At 46.9% G+C, this 16,684-nt stretch overlaps 1 protein-coding gene across 1 annotated transcript; it reads right to left on the bottom strand.

Annotated features, from left to right (window-relative positions):
* Positions 1–723: 723 nt before the first annotated feature.
* RIPK3 (receptor interacting serine/threonine kinase 3) lies at positions 724–4,756 on the bottom strand. The gene is made up of 10 exons (XM_050797434.1): positions 4,518–4,756; positions 4,168–4,308; positions 3,724–4,033; positions 3,126–3,271; positions 2,953–2,999; positions 2,578–2,745; positions 2,400–2,467; positions 1,810–2,184; positions 1,609–1,669; positions 724–1,094 (listed from the first exon to the last, which is right to left on the bottom strand). Exons 1-10 carry the CDS (start codon positions 4,535–4,537, stop codon positions 874–876), a joined length of 1,557 nt encoding a protein of 518 aa, XP_050653391.1. The 5' UTR covers positions 4,538–4,756; the 3' UTR covers positions 724–873.
* Positions 4,757–16,684: the final 11,928 nt, after the last annotated feature.

Below are 16,684 nucleotides of genomic sequence, written 5' to 3'. Positions count from 1 at the left end.
GACCGAATAGGGTGTGGCCAAATGGGGGTGAACGTTTGGTAGTGGGGAGACTGAGGGCGGGGGGCTGAAGCCTGGCGAGAATGTAGGGAAGAATGTGAGTCCTGGTGGGGATCTAGGTCAGAGCTGGGGGCGCTCATTCTCCTCGTCTCTCCGCCTGGCTGGCAACCACTACTACCAGGTTTGAACTGTTCCGTGGGAGGGGGTGCGCGTGTGTATAGCTTTAGGAGCCATAGCTTTCCACTCCCGAAGAGCAGCTGGGAATCAAAAGGGAAGCAATGTCTAGGAAGCAACCTGAGTGTGTGGTGGAGGCAGGTATGGGACCTCATGATCTCTAAGAACCTGAGGGCACCGTGGGGGGCCTGGTCTGTGATCTTTCACACCCACTCATCCCTTCCCAGAGCGCTGCAACTGAGTTGAGAGCCCAGAAGAAAAGGGACCACAGCCTCTATCCCCAGAGTTTAGGGTTAGGGTGGGGTCGCCATCCTAGGCTTTAAAGGAAGCACTGCCCTGAGATTAGAGTGGTCTGGGGAACCAGGCCTCTGGGATTCCTTCCTGTTGTAGCCGGCTGTGCCCTGACCTTGTGTGCCAGGCCGTTGCCCACTCCCAGCCCCCAGCATCCCCGCTTCCTGCCATAGCAGAGTTGTGGTGCCTCCCTATCCCTCACTGGCAGCTCCCACCCCCATTCCAGTCCCTCCCGGCCCCTGGCTGAGCTTAGACTTTGGCTAGCATTCCATCATGTTTATTGACTCCTGGGGGACAGATCACAAAGTCAGTTTGTGGGCAGGCCAGACTGCCCTAGAAGGAAGTCAGGGGCCTCAAGGGGTGGCGCTCTTCCTTAACTCGTAACTCTTGGAGGCAAGCTCTGAAGGTGCTTTATTTTCCACTATGATTATACCAACCATGTGGCCCGCTCCAGTTTTCAGGTTCTTCAGGGCCTTCTTGCGAACCTATTGGTGGGGGGTGCTGCCAGCCCCTCCCCGTGCCCGAAGGTGCCAGGCCCCCTGTGGGCAAGGCAGTTGTCTGTTGCATAGTCAAGTAGTTGTTGTCTCCAACTTGCACCCCAGAACAGTTGTGTAAGTTAATGAGTGGTCGCCCTTTAAGAGAAATAGTGATGGTGGCAGGAGGGTTTAGCTGTCAGAAAGGCCAAGTTGGGGGTGGGTGGGGAGTATGAGGTCTCCACCCCCAGCTTGGCCTTGAGTGGAGTGGTCGCCCAAATGGCTGTGTTAAGGTGTGTCCTGTGCCCTTCCCTTCAGAGTTCCTCTCCAGAATTGGCTTAGCAGAAGCTCTAGAGAGTAGCAATTGACATTTGAGACCCTGATCTTTTTTGCTGGGAAGTCCTCTGGACTGCTGAAACAATGGAACTTAGGGGGCTCACAGAGCTGATGCTGTGGAAAGTTAGAAAACTCAGGGACAAATCCAAGCTTCGTTGTGTGACCTCAGAGGGCTCCTTTCTCAGGGGGTGTCAGTTTTCCCATTTATGAAATGAGGTTGAGTTAGATCATCTTCTCCCCTCCCCTCCACAAAGTACCCTGAATCTAGATATAGATCTGGAGGAGGAGTCTCGTGGAAGAATTGAACAGGGAAAAGAAAGAGGTGGAGAGTGGGTACCTGTTACTGGATTTGGCTCCGGGGTCCTGGAGGACCAGTTCATGCCATGTCTCTCAGCGCCCTGCAAACAGCACAGAGCATCCAGTTCTGTCCTGGAGCCTGGACCGCCCAGTGCACTCCTCTCAGCCCCAAGTTTTGCCTGGCAAGGGGACAGCATTTATAGGACTCTTAGTGCATCCCCTAATCCTGCCAATGTCTCACCTGATTCCCCTGGGGTCCAGGACTTGGTGTTCCAGTTGATGTGGGGCTGGGCATCTGGTTTCTGAAAGTTGAGGTCTCTGGAGTCTGGGGAGGTTGGGCCACTGAATCTGAAGATGTCCCTGCTGTCCTGGCTTGCAGAACCTGCTCCTCTTGTGCCCTGCTCCTCTTGGTAAGGCTCGGGTATTTTTCAGGAACAGAGCTGGGAGACCCCTCTAGATTCAGTTTGTTTAGCAGCTCAGAAACCATGACATCATTACGAGAGTGTTGGTTTCCTGTGGTTCTCCTAAAGCCATCCATTTCTGTCCCTCCTTGGCCTGACTCTGGGGTAGAAAATCTCGGATTGCTGCTCCTGAGCTCAGATAGGAAATTCTTTACCTGCAGGGATGGGAGGAGTTTGCTGGGTATGACTTGGATGAGCCAGAGTAAACCCAAGGGAGTAGTCTCTTGGAACTCAGGGGTGGGCTGGGGAGGGTGAGGACAAAGGTCAAGGCATAAAAAAGCTGTGGTTAATGGTGAGTCATTGGATGGCCAGGTAGCCATGTTGTGCCATCCCTGACCAGCTCCTGGAGAGGGGTGATGTTGGCGCTCACTGTGGAGACAGCAGCATTTATATTGTTCTCCACCATCTGGAAGGCTTCATCAGTTTTTGGTAGGCATTCTAGAGGGACAGCAGAGTGGGTTGCAAGTGAGCAAATCTTCTTTTCCTGAGGAAAGCCCCATGCTGACAGACCCAAGCTTACCCCAGATCCAGCTAATTGGCCAGCTCACCCTGGAAGGAGGGTCTGTCCTTGGGCTCACTGCTCCAGCAGAGCTGCATTAGCTCCTTCAGTCCTTCTAAGCCGGGAGTCTCAGGCCCAGCTTGGGGCAGCTCAGTCAATGAGGGCCGGGTCTGCCTCCTGCACACTGCTCCACACACCAGTGATGCTTCTGTTGGCACTGGAGTAGGGGAGGAGGGTGAGAAGAGAAGGCATTCAGGGTAAAAGGGAATATCTGCTCCATCATGGAAAGAGGCAGGGAGTGTAATGTGGGAGCACAAGGAGGGAGGAGGGCAGTCTTAGTAGGTGAGCAGGAAGGGGAAGCTTTGGGGCTTTCAAGAGAAGGGCACCTGGGGTTAAGGATCCCAGAATCCGCCTAGAGTCTTACACTCAGCTTCCCTTCCAGCAAGCACTGCCCACATTAGGATCCCGAAGCTGCAGGAGACACAAAGCTGAGGACCAGTCCAATCACTGGCAAGACTCCTTTCCTATACATCACCCCCTGGGAGGGCCCAGAGAAGTATAGGAATCCCGGCTGTGTGTTTGGGCTGGGATCCTTACCTGTAGACATCACTGGCTGTGGAGGCCTTCCGGTTTACATTAACAAACAGTTCTGGGGCCAAGTAGCCCAGGGTGCCCCCTGGCTCCCTGGATGCTGTCCCTGACTGTGAGCCTCCCTGAAATGTGGACAGGCCAAAATCTGCCAGCTGCAAAGGAAGGAAAGAAGTGGGAGGTAGGGAAGACAAGGGGGCCAGGCAGCCTCCAGAAACCCCCTTGCCCCCAGAAGGTTCAGGTTCAGCTTTGTAAAGGGAGTGTGGAGGTCAAGGGAAGAGGCTCCCTTGGATAGTAGATCTAGGTGCCTGTGGTAGGGCTGGGTCAAGGTGTGAGTCTCCAGGGCTGGGTCAGCCATGACTCTTTGGAGGGGTTGGTGGGGCAGCTGGTGGAAATGACTCGTGTGGGTCGGGGCCTCTATCACCTGGTATGGCAGGAGCTAAAACTCCTGGCTGGGCTTTGTGCCCTGGCAGCCCTGTGTCCAGAGGGAGAGGCTACGCCTATTCAATAGACAGGGCTCTGGAGGTCTGGTGTCCAGTGGGCCTGGCTGGAGCTGCTCTGGGGTGGGACCTTGTCCTGAGGCTGAGAGGGGTGTAGAGCAGCTGACCTTGACGTGCAGCTCTGGGTCCAGCAGGACATTGGATGGCTTGAGGTCCCGGTGCAGGAGCACCGGGTTCTGGTTGTGCAGGTAAAACATCCCAAGCACCACTTCTTTCAGCAGGCGGCAAAGCAGCGGCCAGGGCCTAGGGCACTCGGGCTGCAGCAGCCGGGACAGGGAGCCGTTCTCCATGAATTTAGTCACCAGAGCCGGCTTGGGCACGTGGTCCCAGTTCACCTTCTCGATGACCCCTTCTAGGCGCAGCACGAATTCGTTATCCAGACTTGCCATGGCCTTGACCTCCCTGGATATCGCCTTCCTACACTCCAGGAGAGAGCTGGAGTCACCCGGGGTCGTGGGAAAAATCCCTCCATTCCCCATTCAGGCCCCAGAGCACAGTGGCTCCACCTTTTTGGCCAGATTGCGGCCGGGGGGGCAACAGGGGTCACTCACGAGTTTACAATCTTGACCGCCACATCGTAGCCCCACTTCCTATATCGCGCCCGGAACACTGTGCCGAACCCGCCTCTGCCGACGAACTCCTGGTTTTCCAGTTCCTCGATGGACACCAAGGAGGCGGAGGCACCACTGGGCCTGAGACAGGGGTGTCGCCCACTAGCCGGCAGTGCCCTACGCCAGCGCTGCTCCCCGCGCCCCTGTGACTCGGCGCTCTTACTGCAATCCCCGGCCTCTCTCGCCGGCCCCCACCGTCTCCAGACTCAAAGGCGTTCTCTGAGCGAGTCCGTGGGGCGCTCTGGGTGTGAATGTCGGAGGCTGCGATCGACATGCCACTCCCTACTCACCATAACTTGACGCACGACATCAGGCTGGAAGGTGCGAGGGGGCCTCTGGAAATTGCGAGCAGTAGGAGATGGAATGACTTCTGGGGCTGCGGTCTTTGGCAGAGAGGGGAAGGGATCTGTCTCTGCAGGGATCAGTCTCTAGACCAGGACGGTGACTCCACTTTCCGGGTTGCTACCCGTATTCTGAGTTGACTGAACAACTTCCCTTACAGGCGCCTCTACAGTCCCGCCCCTGGGGTGGGGCAGGGGGCAAAGTGAAAGCTAGTGTCTTTCTCCCTGACTAGCGTTTCCTGAGTGCCTGCCGCATGCAGCGGCCAGGTTAGGTGTGGCAATGGGTCCTCACCTTCCAGGAACCCACAATCAACCCACTCCTACAGTCAAAGCCTTCTCTTTTCCCACAGGATTTCCTGCTCCACCACCTGCCAGGCCATGAGTGGAGATGGTGCTTAGGCAGGTTTTATGGTTTTAGGGCTCAGCTCTCTCATAGCTGCCCTAAGATCATAGCCAATGCATATATAAAACTTATCATGCACCAGGTACATAGATTAGCTTATTTAATTCTCACACGAACCCTAAGGGGATAGGTGCTGCTTTTATTACCTTTCTATAGATGAGGAAACTGAGACACTGAGAGTTTAAGTACCTTGCCTAAGCCCATATGGAAATAATGGCTCTGAACCATCAAGTTATCCTGTTTTCACATCATAGGTTTCAGGGCTGTTTTCACATAGGTTTCACCTGTTTTCACATAGGTTGCAGGACCACTCAGCTGGTCCTGCAGGAGGCTGGGAAAGTTGTGAAGCATCCAACGATGTAGTGAAGGATCCCTATTTGTATTCCTTGGGACTTATATGTTCATAGGGACTTACATGCCCTATGAACAGGAGCTCCTTGAGCTGGCAGACCCCAAACCCACTCCAAGGGCATTGTGGTAAGGCTAGATATACCAGCCCATCCAGAGAGTTGGTGACATTGTGGTGTACACTGCAGTGGAAACAATTCAGAGCTTTCCTGCCCTCTCTTTTGCATGACAACTCTTGCATGCAAATACCCTAATTAATGTTCCTGACAAGCACATGCTCTGGACACAGGCTTTTGATAACCCAGAAGCATGGAGAGTCTTAAAGATTTAGGGCAGAAAAAAGGTGTCCATATTTTACCTTTTGGAGGTCTGACCATGACTGGAGGTTGTGGGAACCCGATAGGGCCAGCCCTAGGCACTCAGTCCTTCACAGGGATACTCAACCCTGTGGGTTGTGTGTTGGCTTTCACTAAAAGGTGCTCACCTTGGTACTTGCTTTCCATTTTGTTCAGTGGTCCATGGGCTCTTCTGGTTGAGGCAGAAGTGATCAGCAGTTTTTTCTAGAACAACTCCTGGAGAGCTACACCATGGCTTCTGGTAGGGTCAGCTCATGCTATTTTGGAGCTATTTAGGGAATTGTTCAACTGTAGTCTCTTTAAAAGCCAATACATGGCAGATACCCAATAAATATTTGTTGAATTGAATGAATAAATGAACAACCAAAAATATTAAGCCTCTTTTAAGGCACTGATCATCCTAGATGGAGCTCCATACTCAGTAGGAGGAAAGAGGAGATCGGGTTCCTATAGGGACTGAGGGCTCTCACCTGCACAGTTCATGAAATCCGTCTGAAGTAGGCTTTAGTATAGAGATATGGTGGTATCACACAGAATCCAAGAAGGCAAGAAGTGTAACAGGTCCTCAGAAAAGCCTAGAGTCAGAAGCTGAGAACCATCAAAAGGGGTAGCCACTCCCTTTGTGATTCTTTTTGGAGAGAATAACCCAGGCTCAGTATCTCCACTTGAAGGAAGCAGGCAAAAAGGAGTTGGAAAGGTGTTATAACCAGGTTTCTTCAGATTGGTATGAGACCCTGAGAATCAGGGATAAACTACTGTGAAGCACAAAGTTGGGTGTGGTATCAGGGCCTATACAACTTTTTGACTCAAAATAAACAGCCCCTTTAAAAGAAGGAAGAGCAGGGAGAAGAACCTTAGAGTAAGTGCCTAACAGGACCCTCAGCTTCCAGCAAGGGGGTGTGGGGGTGGACCTAGGCACAGGCTGATTCTTGGAATTTGGAAACTCAGAGTTTGGAATAATCAGATAAAGAAACTAAAGAAGCTATTGTAAAATGTTTAAAGAAATAAAAAATAGAGTAGAGAAATAAAAGAGCAAGGCATTAGAGATCATAAACAATGTCCAGATATATTTACAAAAAATAAAACATCAAGAAATAAAAAATGTATGTAACCATTAAAATTGAAATTGTAGATTTTGGTTAAACAGAAGATATAGCTGAAGAACGAATTAGTGTACTGAAAGATGAATCTGCAGACATTCTCCAGAATGCAGCAAAGATGAGCAAATAGAAAAGTTAAGAGACAAAGAATGAGTAGGTCTAACATGTTAAATTGGAATCCCATGAGAAGAGAAGCGAAAAATTAAAAATGGGGCAAGGCAATATTTAAGGAAAAAATGACTGACAATTTTCAATAACTGATGAAAGACAAGGATCCATCTGGGCACAGTGGCTGACACCTGTAATTCCAGTGCTTTGGGAGGCCACGGTGGGAGGATAACTGGAGGACAGGAGTTCAAGACCAGCTTGAGCAACATAGTGAGACCCCATCTCTACAACATAAAAATTAAAATAAAAGGTTGCCAGTTCTGGTAATCTTAGCTACTTGGGAGGCTGAGCTGGGTTAGGGTTAGGGTTAGGGTTAGTGTTAGAGCTTGAGCTCAGGAGTTGGAGGTTATGGTAAGTTATGATTGCACCATTGCACTCCAGTCTGGGCAACAGAGAAAGACCCTGTTTCTAAATAAATAAATGAGCAAATATAAAAAGTCAAATATACACAAATATAGTTGTGCCAAAAAGGATAAATATAAAGAAATTCACTCTAGTTATACCTCAGTGAAACTGCAGAACAGTGAACACAAATAAACAACATTAAAGGTTAAAAAGAAAGCATAGATCATCTACAAAGCAGCAGTAACTAAACTGGAAATACACTTCTCAACAGCCAAGTAAAAACCAGAAGACGTTGAAATAATTTAAGGTGCTCAAAGACAGGAAAAGTGTTCCTGAAAAAGATAACTTTGGTGTGTATACAATTTTATATTTACAGACAGGTAAAAAAAGAAAAAAAGACATTTTCAAATAAATGAAAACTGAGTTTACTACGAACAGTCACTTTCCTAAAGAAGTTTCTAATGACGGTGCACAAAGAAGATTTTAAAAAAATTTATCCCAGAATGAACGCATGAGACACAGGAAGAAACAGCAATTTCCCAGTAAGTTTAACCATGAAACTAATTAACATCATGTCAGACCCTTAGAAATGAGAGACAGTGGCTCACTAATTTTTCTTTTCTTTTCTTTTCTTTTTTTTTTTTTTGAGATGGAGTTTCGCTCTTGTTGCCCAGGCTGGAGTGCAACGGCGCAATCTCGGCTCTCTGCAACCTCTGCCTCCCGGGTTCAAGCCAATCTCCTGTCTCAGCCTCCCGAGTAGCTGAGATGACAGGCGCCTGCCATCACATCCAGCTAATTTTTTTGTATTTTTAGTAGAGACGGGGTTTCACCACGTTGGCCAGGCTGGTCTCGAACTCCTGACCTCAGGTGAACCGCCCACCTTGGCCTCCCAAAATGCTGGGACTAATTTTTTTTGTTGTTGTTGTTGTTTTTTGTTTTGTTTTGTTTTGTTTTTTTGAGACGGAATTTGCCTCTTGTTGCTCAGGCTGGAGTGCAATGGCACAATCTCGGCTCTCTGCAACCTCTGCCTCCCAGGTTTAAGCTATTCTCCTGCCTCAGCCTCCCCAGTAGCTGGGATTACAAGCATGTGCCACCAGGCTCGGCAAATTTTGTATTTTTAGTAGAGACAGGGTTTCTCCATGCTGATCAAGCTGGTCTCAAATTCCCGACCTCAGGCGATCCGCCCACCTTGGCCTCCCAAAGCGCTGGGATTACAGGCGTGAGCCACCGCGCCTGGCCGGGACTAATTTTTTAAAAAAGATCTGCTACCAGTAATTCCACTCCTGAGTATATCCTAAAATAATTGAGGCCGGCCCCAGTGGCTCATGCCTGTAATCCCAGCACTTTGGAAGTCCGAGAGCGGCGGATGACTTGAGGTCAGGAGTTTGAGACCAGCCTGGACAACATGGTGAAATCCCATCTCTACTAAAAATACAAAAATCAGACGGGCATGGTGGCACGTGCTTGTAATCCCCCCTACTCAGGAGGCTGAGGCAGGAGAATCGCTTGAACTCAGGAGTCAGAGGTTGCAGTGAGCGAAGATCACATCACTGTACTGCAGCCTGGGGGACAGAGCAAGACTCTGTCTCAAAAAAAAAAAAAAAAAAAAAAAAAAGGAAATATGGATTCAAATAGATAACTGTACACCAATGTTCATAGCAGCATTATTTGCAACAGCCAAAAGGTGAAAACAACCTAAATGTCCATCAATAAGTGAATGGATCAGTCCAATACAAACTGTTGTACATACCATACAATATAATTCAGCCTTAAAAATATGATTTGACCTTTTTTTTTTTTTTTTTTTTTTTTTTTTTTTTTTTTTTTTTTGAGACAGAGTCTCGCTCTGTCGCCCAGGCTGGAGTGCAGTGGCGCAATCTCGGCTCACTGCAAGCTCCGCCTCCCGGGTTCACGCCATTCTCCTGCCTCAGCCTTCTGAGTAGCTGGGACTACAGGCGCCCGCCACCGTGCCCGGCTAATTTTTTGTATTTTTAGTAGAGACAGGGTTTCACCGTGGTCTCGATCTCCTGACCTTGTGATCCGCCCGCCTCGGCCTCCCAAAGTGCTGGGATTACAGGCGTGAGCCACCGCGCCCGGCATGATTTGACCTTAATAAAATTCACACATATGCTATAATGTGGATGAATCTTGAAGATATTATGGTAAGTAAAATAAGCCAGTCACAAAAGGACACATATCATATGATTTCACTTATATGAGGTACCTAGAATAGTCAAATTCATAGAGACGAAAGTAGAATGGTGGTTTGTAGGGGCTGAGGGAAGAGAATGGAGAGTTACTGTTTAGTGGATACAGAGTTTTAGTTTGGGAAGATGAAAGGTTCTAGAGATGTAGTAATGGTTATACAATGAAGTCAACATACCTGATGCCACAAAACTGTACTCTTAAATGGTTAAAATAATAAATTTTGTGCTATGTGTATTTTATCACAAAAACGATCTGCTAAAAATTTGATTCTAGTATTAGAAAGGGACATATGAAAATTTATATTAATAAACATTTAGCTGTTTGATTTAACATCAAATTTCACTGCAAAGAAAGAATGTATGTATATGTATATATGCTTAGAAAAATATGTGAATGGACAAATAGAAAAATGTTTAAAGGAATTATTCCCGGCTGATGGGCTTACAGGTGATTTTTATTTTCTTATATTTTATATTCATATCTTTTTCTTAGTGCATGTGCTGCTGAGGTGAGTACTTGTAGTCTCATTTTTATCTACATTTTCTAATTTTCCTGAAATGAGTTCATGAAATGAGTGTAGTAATTCTACAGTTTAGCTTCCTCTTCGTCCCCAGGACACACCCAGAGATGTAGGAGCTTCCCTCTCCCACCTGCCCTAGCCCGTCAATCTATTATTTGCTGCTCCCTCCTGATTTCTTGTAACTGTAAGTAGCCTGCTGGTCACTTTGGTATTTAATGGATGTTATTATGTCTTGGAGTTTCAGTATGGTAAGTAAGATTTTTGACAGACATAACATGATAGAGGTGATTCCACTCAGAGAGAATGTTCTGAGCCAAGGGTAAAGTCTACAGTGTGAATTTTTGTGAGTCCGACTGCCAGACTGGCTGAGTGGCCTTTCCCTCCCCGCTCCCACCGGCAACAATGATACAAACTAGTCTTATCCACACTTGATGATTCACAAAGCACTTTCACAGTAAATTCTCACAATCAATGGAGGCTGGACTTACTGTCTAAGGTTTACAGAATAAAAATAAAAAAAAGAATAAAAAGGTCTCATTTTTTGTCTGCAGGTGAATAGCAAACATAGAGTGATAAGAAATCTCTTTTTTTTTTTTTTTTTTTTTTTTTTTTTTTTTTTTTTGAGACAGGGTCTCACTCTGTCATCCAGACTGGAGTGCAGTGGCGTGATCTCGGCTCACTGCAACCTCCGCCTCCCAGGTTCAAGTGATTCTCCTGCCTCAGCCTCCTGAGTAGCTGAGATTTCAGGCCGGCACCACTACGCCCTGTTACCTTTTTATATTTTTAGTAGTGACGGGGTTTCACCATGTTGGTCAGGCTGGTCTAGAACTCCTGACCTCGTGATCTGCCCGCCTCAGCCTCCCAAAGTGCTGGGATTACAGGCGTAAGCCACCGCGCCTGGTGATAAGAAACCCTTTTTTTTCTTTTTTTTTTTTTTTACTGTGGCAGTGTGGATTCCCGCCTGCTCTCGTCCCTCCACCCGCTTCCGACTCAGGGATGCTCCAGCTCATGGGGGAACTCTTATTCCAGCTGCTGAAAACAAACCCTCCACACATGGCGAAAGGGTGCAACTATGGGCAAAAGAACTGTCACTTTTGGGGACTGAGCTATACTCAACTCAGGAAAGTCACAAAACAAACCCCAGGGTTTAAGACAGAAGAGTAATGGGGAGAACTTTCCACTTGGACCGGGACTCCATCCACCATGGCGCCCGCCTCTCCCTATCCTTGGGATGCTTTCTTTTGGGGAGCCTCCTCCAGGGCCCAAGTATTGCTATTCTGCTTTAGGATTCCAAGCAGGTCAGAAGCCCCCTTTTACTTGTTTTTCCTTAGGAGAGCTGAGGGGCTGATGCTTTCACAAAGAACCGCGTCCTTTAGCTCTCCTATCCCACCTGTGCTCACTGTCCCAGCAAAACGGAATCCCCGCGCTTCATCTGTTTTCTCACAGAGCGCATTTTGGATCTGCGTCCCACAGCGTCACTTTGGCAGAACTTAAGGTACTTGTCTGTACACTCAAGGAAAGAGAGGCTGGGCAGGGTAACTATTTTGATTCTACATTGCCAGGGTGGTACCAAAAAGATTTTGGGCAGCTATAAGTTAAATGTCTACACACCTATTACCATAATGCCCCTTCTGTCAGTGTGGAGTCCTTCTCTCCTTCTGTCTAGTGTAATTTCTATGCTCTCCCAGCTCCTCTCATCCCAGTGGAGCAGGCCACTGCTTCATACCGCTTCCCCAGCTGGGTGTCCTGTTTCTTTCTTTTCTCTCTCTCTCTCTCTCTTTCTTTCTCCTTCCTTCCTTCCTTCCTTCCTTCCTTCCTTCCTTCCTTCCTTCCTTCCTTCCTTCCTTCCTTCCTTCCTTCCTTTTCTTTCTTTCTTTCTCTCTCTCTTTCTTTCCTTCTTTCCTTCTTTCTTTCTTTCTTTCTTTCTTTCTTTCTTTCTTTCTTTCTTTCTTTCTTTCTTTCTTTCTTTTTCTTTCTTTCTTTTTCTTTCTTTTTCTCTCTCTCTTTCTCTTTCTCTTTCTTTCTTTTCTCTCTCTCTTTCTTTCTTTCTTTCTTTCTCTTTCTCTCTTTCCTTTCTTTCTTTCCTTCCTTTCTTTCTTTCTTTCTTTCTTTCTTTCTTTCTTTCTTTCTTTCTTTCTTTCTTTCTTTCTTTCTTTCTTTCTTTCTTTCTTTTTTCTTTCTTTCTTTCTTTCTTTCTTTCTTTCTTTCTTTCTTTCTTTTTCTTTTCTTTTCTTTCTTGACAGAGCTTCGCTCTTGTTGCCCAGGCTGGGATGCAATGGTGCGATCTCGGCTCACCGCAACCTCTACCTCTCGGGTTCAAGCAATCCTCCTGCCTCAACCTCCCAAGTAGCTGGGATTACAGAATATGCCACCATGCCCAGCTACTTTTTTTTTTTTTTTTTTTTTTTTTAGTAAAGAAAGGGTTTCTCCATGTTGGTCAGGCTGGTCTCCAGCTCCTAACCTCAGGTGAGTCCTGCTGTTTATTTACAGGGGGTTAAGTATAGCCTAACGGTCAAGGGTATAAGCTCTGGAGTCAGGCTACCTGGGGATGATTTCTGCTCTGTCAATTACTGGCTGTTTGACCTTTAGCAAGTTACTCAACCTCTCTGAATTTTGGTTAATTATAGCACCTACTGGATTGGGTTGTTCTGAGGATGAAAGAACATAGCAAGGCTCAGCATGATAATAGGTTAGACCACAGGAGGCTGGGCATGGTGGCTCATGCCTGTAATCCCAGCACTTTGGGAGGCCGAGGCGGGTGGATCACGAGGTCGGGAGTTCAAGACCAGCCTGGCCAATATACTGAAACCCCGTCTCTACTAAAAATACAAAAAAAAAAAAAAAAAAAAAAAAAAAAGTGCTGAGCGTGGTGGGTACCTATAGTCCCAGCTACTTGGGAAGCTGAGGCAGGAGAATCACTTGGACCCGGGAGGCGGAGGTTGCAGTGAACCGAGATTGCACCACTGCACTCCAGCCTGGGTGACACAACGAGATCTGTCTCCAAAAAAAAAAACAAAAATAAAAAAAGAAGATAGCATAATTCCAGGCAAATATTATATGCTCAATAGGTGATAGGTATTATCACAATAAGCATTGCTGTGTTTCCAATCTGAGGAACATACCTAGTTCACAATTTATTTGTAGAGCAGAGAAAATGGATTTAACTACTGTTCAATGAAATAGCTCCCTCTCCCTTTTCCTCAAAATTTCCAGCCCCACCCCTTCATCCTAGGACCTTTTTAACAACTCACCCTCAGGTCTCTCTCTTCTCTCCCAGACAACTGTTCTGAGGGAGTGACTGAGGAAGGCAGTGTGTCCCTCCCTGCTTGTGTTCTTGAGGAGAGAGGGCTTTAACCGAGGGTCTCTGGTTTCTCTGCTGAGAAGTATTGGATGTCTGTTGCCTGGTGCAAAGGTGCTCAACAAGGCTGAGAGGGTTATGTTGTTGACCCAAGGATGGGCTTTGGGCCTGAGGCAGCCACTTGGGGTGCATTGGGCTGTGTGTCCTCAGGCTGCCTCTGATTTGAGCTGCAGCTGTGGCGAGCCATCCCCTAACCCTGCCAGGATCCCATCCAAGAGGATTTGTCTCTGCCTTTCTCCCTCAGCTGAGAGAAGTGTGGGAGAGGAGAGGCGCATCAGTGCTCTGAGGGCAACCCTCAACCACTGGAGGGAACAAGCCAGTGCCCAGCCTCCTGTTCTTTCTGAGGTTCTGCTGTTCCTGAGGATCTGCTCTGAGCTCCACCTCAGTAGTTAGCTCAAAATGCACCTTTGTATTGGCATTTTCTCCTTCCCGGACTCACATTTTCTGCTCCCTCCCTTCTGATCCCTGGGGTCACCCTTCCAGGAAGTTTCAAGTCCAGGTCTCAGGGGCACTGTTTTCAGGGAACACAACCCAAGACACACCCTTTGGCCTATTTCCTCTTCATTGTTTCTCCCCTGAATGTCTTTGTAACTAGGATCCTGATCTGAAAGGAAAGAGGAAAGGAAGGGAAAGGAGGGGAACAGAAAGGAATCTAATCTCCTCAGAGATGGGCCTGATCTATACACACTGGAGCCTAGGATGTGCTAGGGACTCTCTCTCACCTGTCATCTCATTCTAAGTTTAGCAACAAACCTGTGAGGTAGAATATCATTAGCCCCATTCAACGGATGAGAAATGGAAAAGGCCATGAGAGTAACCAACCTGAGGTCACACAGTGGCTTTGTGGCAGAGCAGGGTTTTAAACCCTGATCTATGCTCTTTTTAGCTACCTTCCTTTTTGGGCAAAGTCCTTTGACAGAATCAGAAAGAAGAAGAACTTTGAATCAAGTAAGACTATTAGTTTTTTTAATTAAATATTTTAACTATTTTATTGATGTGAATTGACATTCAATAAACTATACATATTAAAGGTGTACAATTTGGTAAAATTTGACACACTCATATACCCGTGAAATCATCACCACAATTAAAGTAGTGAACATATTCATCTCCTGTTTTAGAGCATTTTTGTGTTACTGTAAAGGAATACCTGAGATTTGGTAATTTATAAAGAAAAGAGGTGGAGGCCGGGCACGGTGGCTCAAGCCTGTAATCCCAGCACTTTGGGAGGCCGAGACGGACGGATCACGAGGTCAGGAGATCGAGACCATCCTGGCTAACCTGGTGAAACCCCGTCTCTACTAAAAAATACAAAAAACTAGCCGGGCGAGGTGGCGGGCGCCTGTAGTCCCAGCTACTCGGGAGGCTGAGGCAGGAGAATGGCATAAAACCGGGAGGCGGAGCTTGCAGTGAGCTGAGATCCAGCCACTGCACTCCAGCCCGGGCGACAGAGCCAGACTCCGTCTCAAAAACAAAAAAAAAAAAAAAAAGAAAAGAGGTTTAATTAGCGCATGGTTCTGCAGGCTGTACAAGCATGGCACCCCCATCTGCTCAGTCTCTGGTGAGGGCCTCAGGAAGCTTACAATCATGGCAGAAGGCAAAAGGAGAGAAGGCAAATTGCATGGTGAGAGTGGGAGCAAGAGAGGAGAGAAGTTCCAGACTCCTTTAAACAAGCAGATCTCACCTAAATTAACTGATCTAGAAACAACTCACTCATCACCAAGAGGGTGGTGCTAAGTTACTCATGAGGGATCCACTCCTGTGATCCAATCACCTTCCACAAGGCCCTACCTCCAACATTGGGAATCACTTTTCAACATGAGATTTGGAGGGGACAAACTTCCAAATCATGTCACTCCCAAAAGCTTCCTTGTGCTCCTTTCAATCCATCCCTTCTGCCCTTCTATGCCACTTATTCCCTCTTTCTTGGCAACCACCAATCTGCCTGTTGTTACTTTAGATTGATTTGCATTTTCTATTTTATATAAATGGAATCATAACATGCATTCTTTTTTATTTTGACCTCTTTCACTCTACATGATTATTTTGAGATTCATTCATGTTATTGTGTGTATCAATAGCTCATTCCTTTTTATTGCTGAGTAGTGTTCCATTGTACAGATAGGTCACAATTTCTTCATCCATTTATCTGTTCATGATCAAAATATTTTGGCAACAAATAAGGCCTCTATGAATATTCATGCAAAAGTCTATGACATATGCTTTCAATCTTGGTAAATATCTTGGAGTGGAATGATTTAATCATATGGTAAGCATTTGTATTAGTCTGTTTTTATGCTGCTAATAGAGACATACCTAAGACTGGGCAATTTGTAAAGGAAAGAGGTTTAATTGGCTCACAGTTCCACATGGCTGGGGAGGCCTTACAATCATGGTGGAAGAGCAAGAGATGTCTTACATGGCGGCAGTCAAGAGAGAGCTTGTGCAGGGAAACTTCCCTTTATAAAACCATCAGATCTCACTACCATGAGAACAGCATGAGAAAGACCTGCTCTCATGATTCAATTACCTCCCACCGGGTTTCTCCCATGATATGTGAGAATTGTGGGAGCTATAATTCAAGATGAGATTTGGTTGGGGACACACCCAATCCATGTTAGCATATATTTAACTTTTAAATAATTTATCTAATAGGCCGCTGTGCAGTGGCTCACACCTTTAATCCCAGCATTTTGGGAGGCTGAGGTGGGTGGATCACTTGAGGTCAGGAGGTCAAGACTAGCCTGGCCAACATGTTGAAACCTGGTATCTACTGAAAACACAAAAATTAGCCAGGTGTGGTGGTGTACGCCTTTAATTCCAGCTACTTGAGAGGCTGAGGCAGGAGAATCGCTTGAACCCGGGAGGTGGAAGCTGCAGTGAGCCGAGATCACACCACTACACTCCAGCCTGGGCAACAGAGTGAGACTCTCTCAAAAAAAAGAATTTGCGAAATAGTTTTTCAGAGTGGTTGTAGTATTTTATATTCTCACCAGAAATGTATGAGAGCTCTAGTTCTTTCACATCTTTGCCAACATTTGTTATGTTCAAGTCCTGTTACTATTAGCTATTTGGATAGGTAGCTCATTGTGGTTTTAATTTGCATTTCCCCACTGACCAATAATACGAGCATGTTTTCATGTGCCTACTTGCCTCCATATATGTTTTTTTTTTTTTTTTAATTGAAACAGAATCTCACTCTGTTGCCCAGGCTAGAGTGCAGTGGCGCGATCTCAGCTCACTGCAACCTCCACCGTCCAGGTTCAAGTGATTCTCGTGCCTCAGCCTCCTAAGTAGCTGGGACTACAGG

This window comes from Macaca thibetana, chromosome 7 (assembly GCF_024542745.1).
Source record: "Macaca thibetana thibetana isolate TM-01 chromosome 7, ASM2454274v1, whole genome shotgun sequence".
NCBI lineage: Eukaryota > Metazoa > Chordata > Mammalia > Primates > Cercopithecidae > Macaca > Macaca thibetana.
Note: the sequence above shows the minus strand (reverse complement) of the source record. Positions and strands in the feature narration are given on the sequence as shown.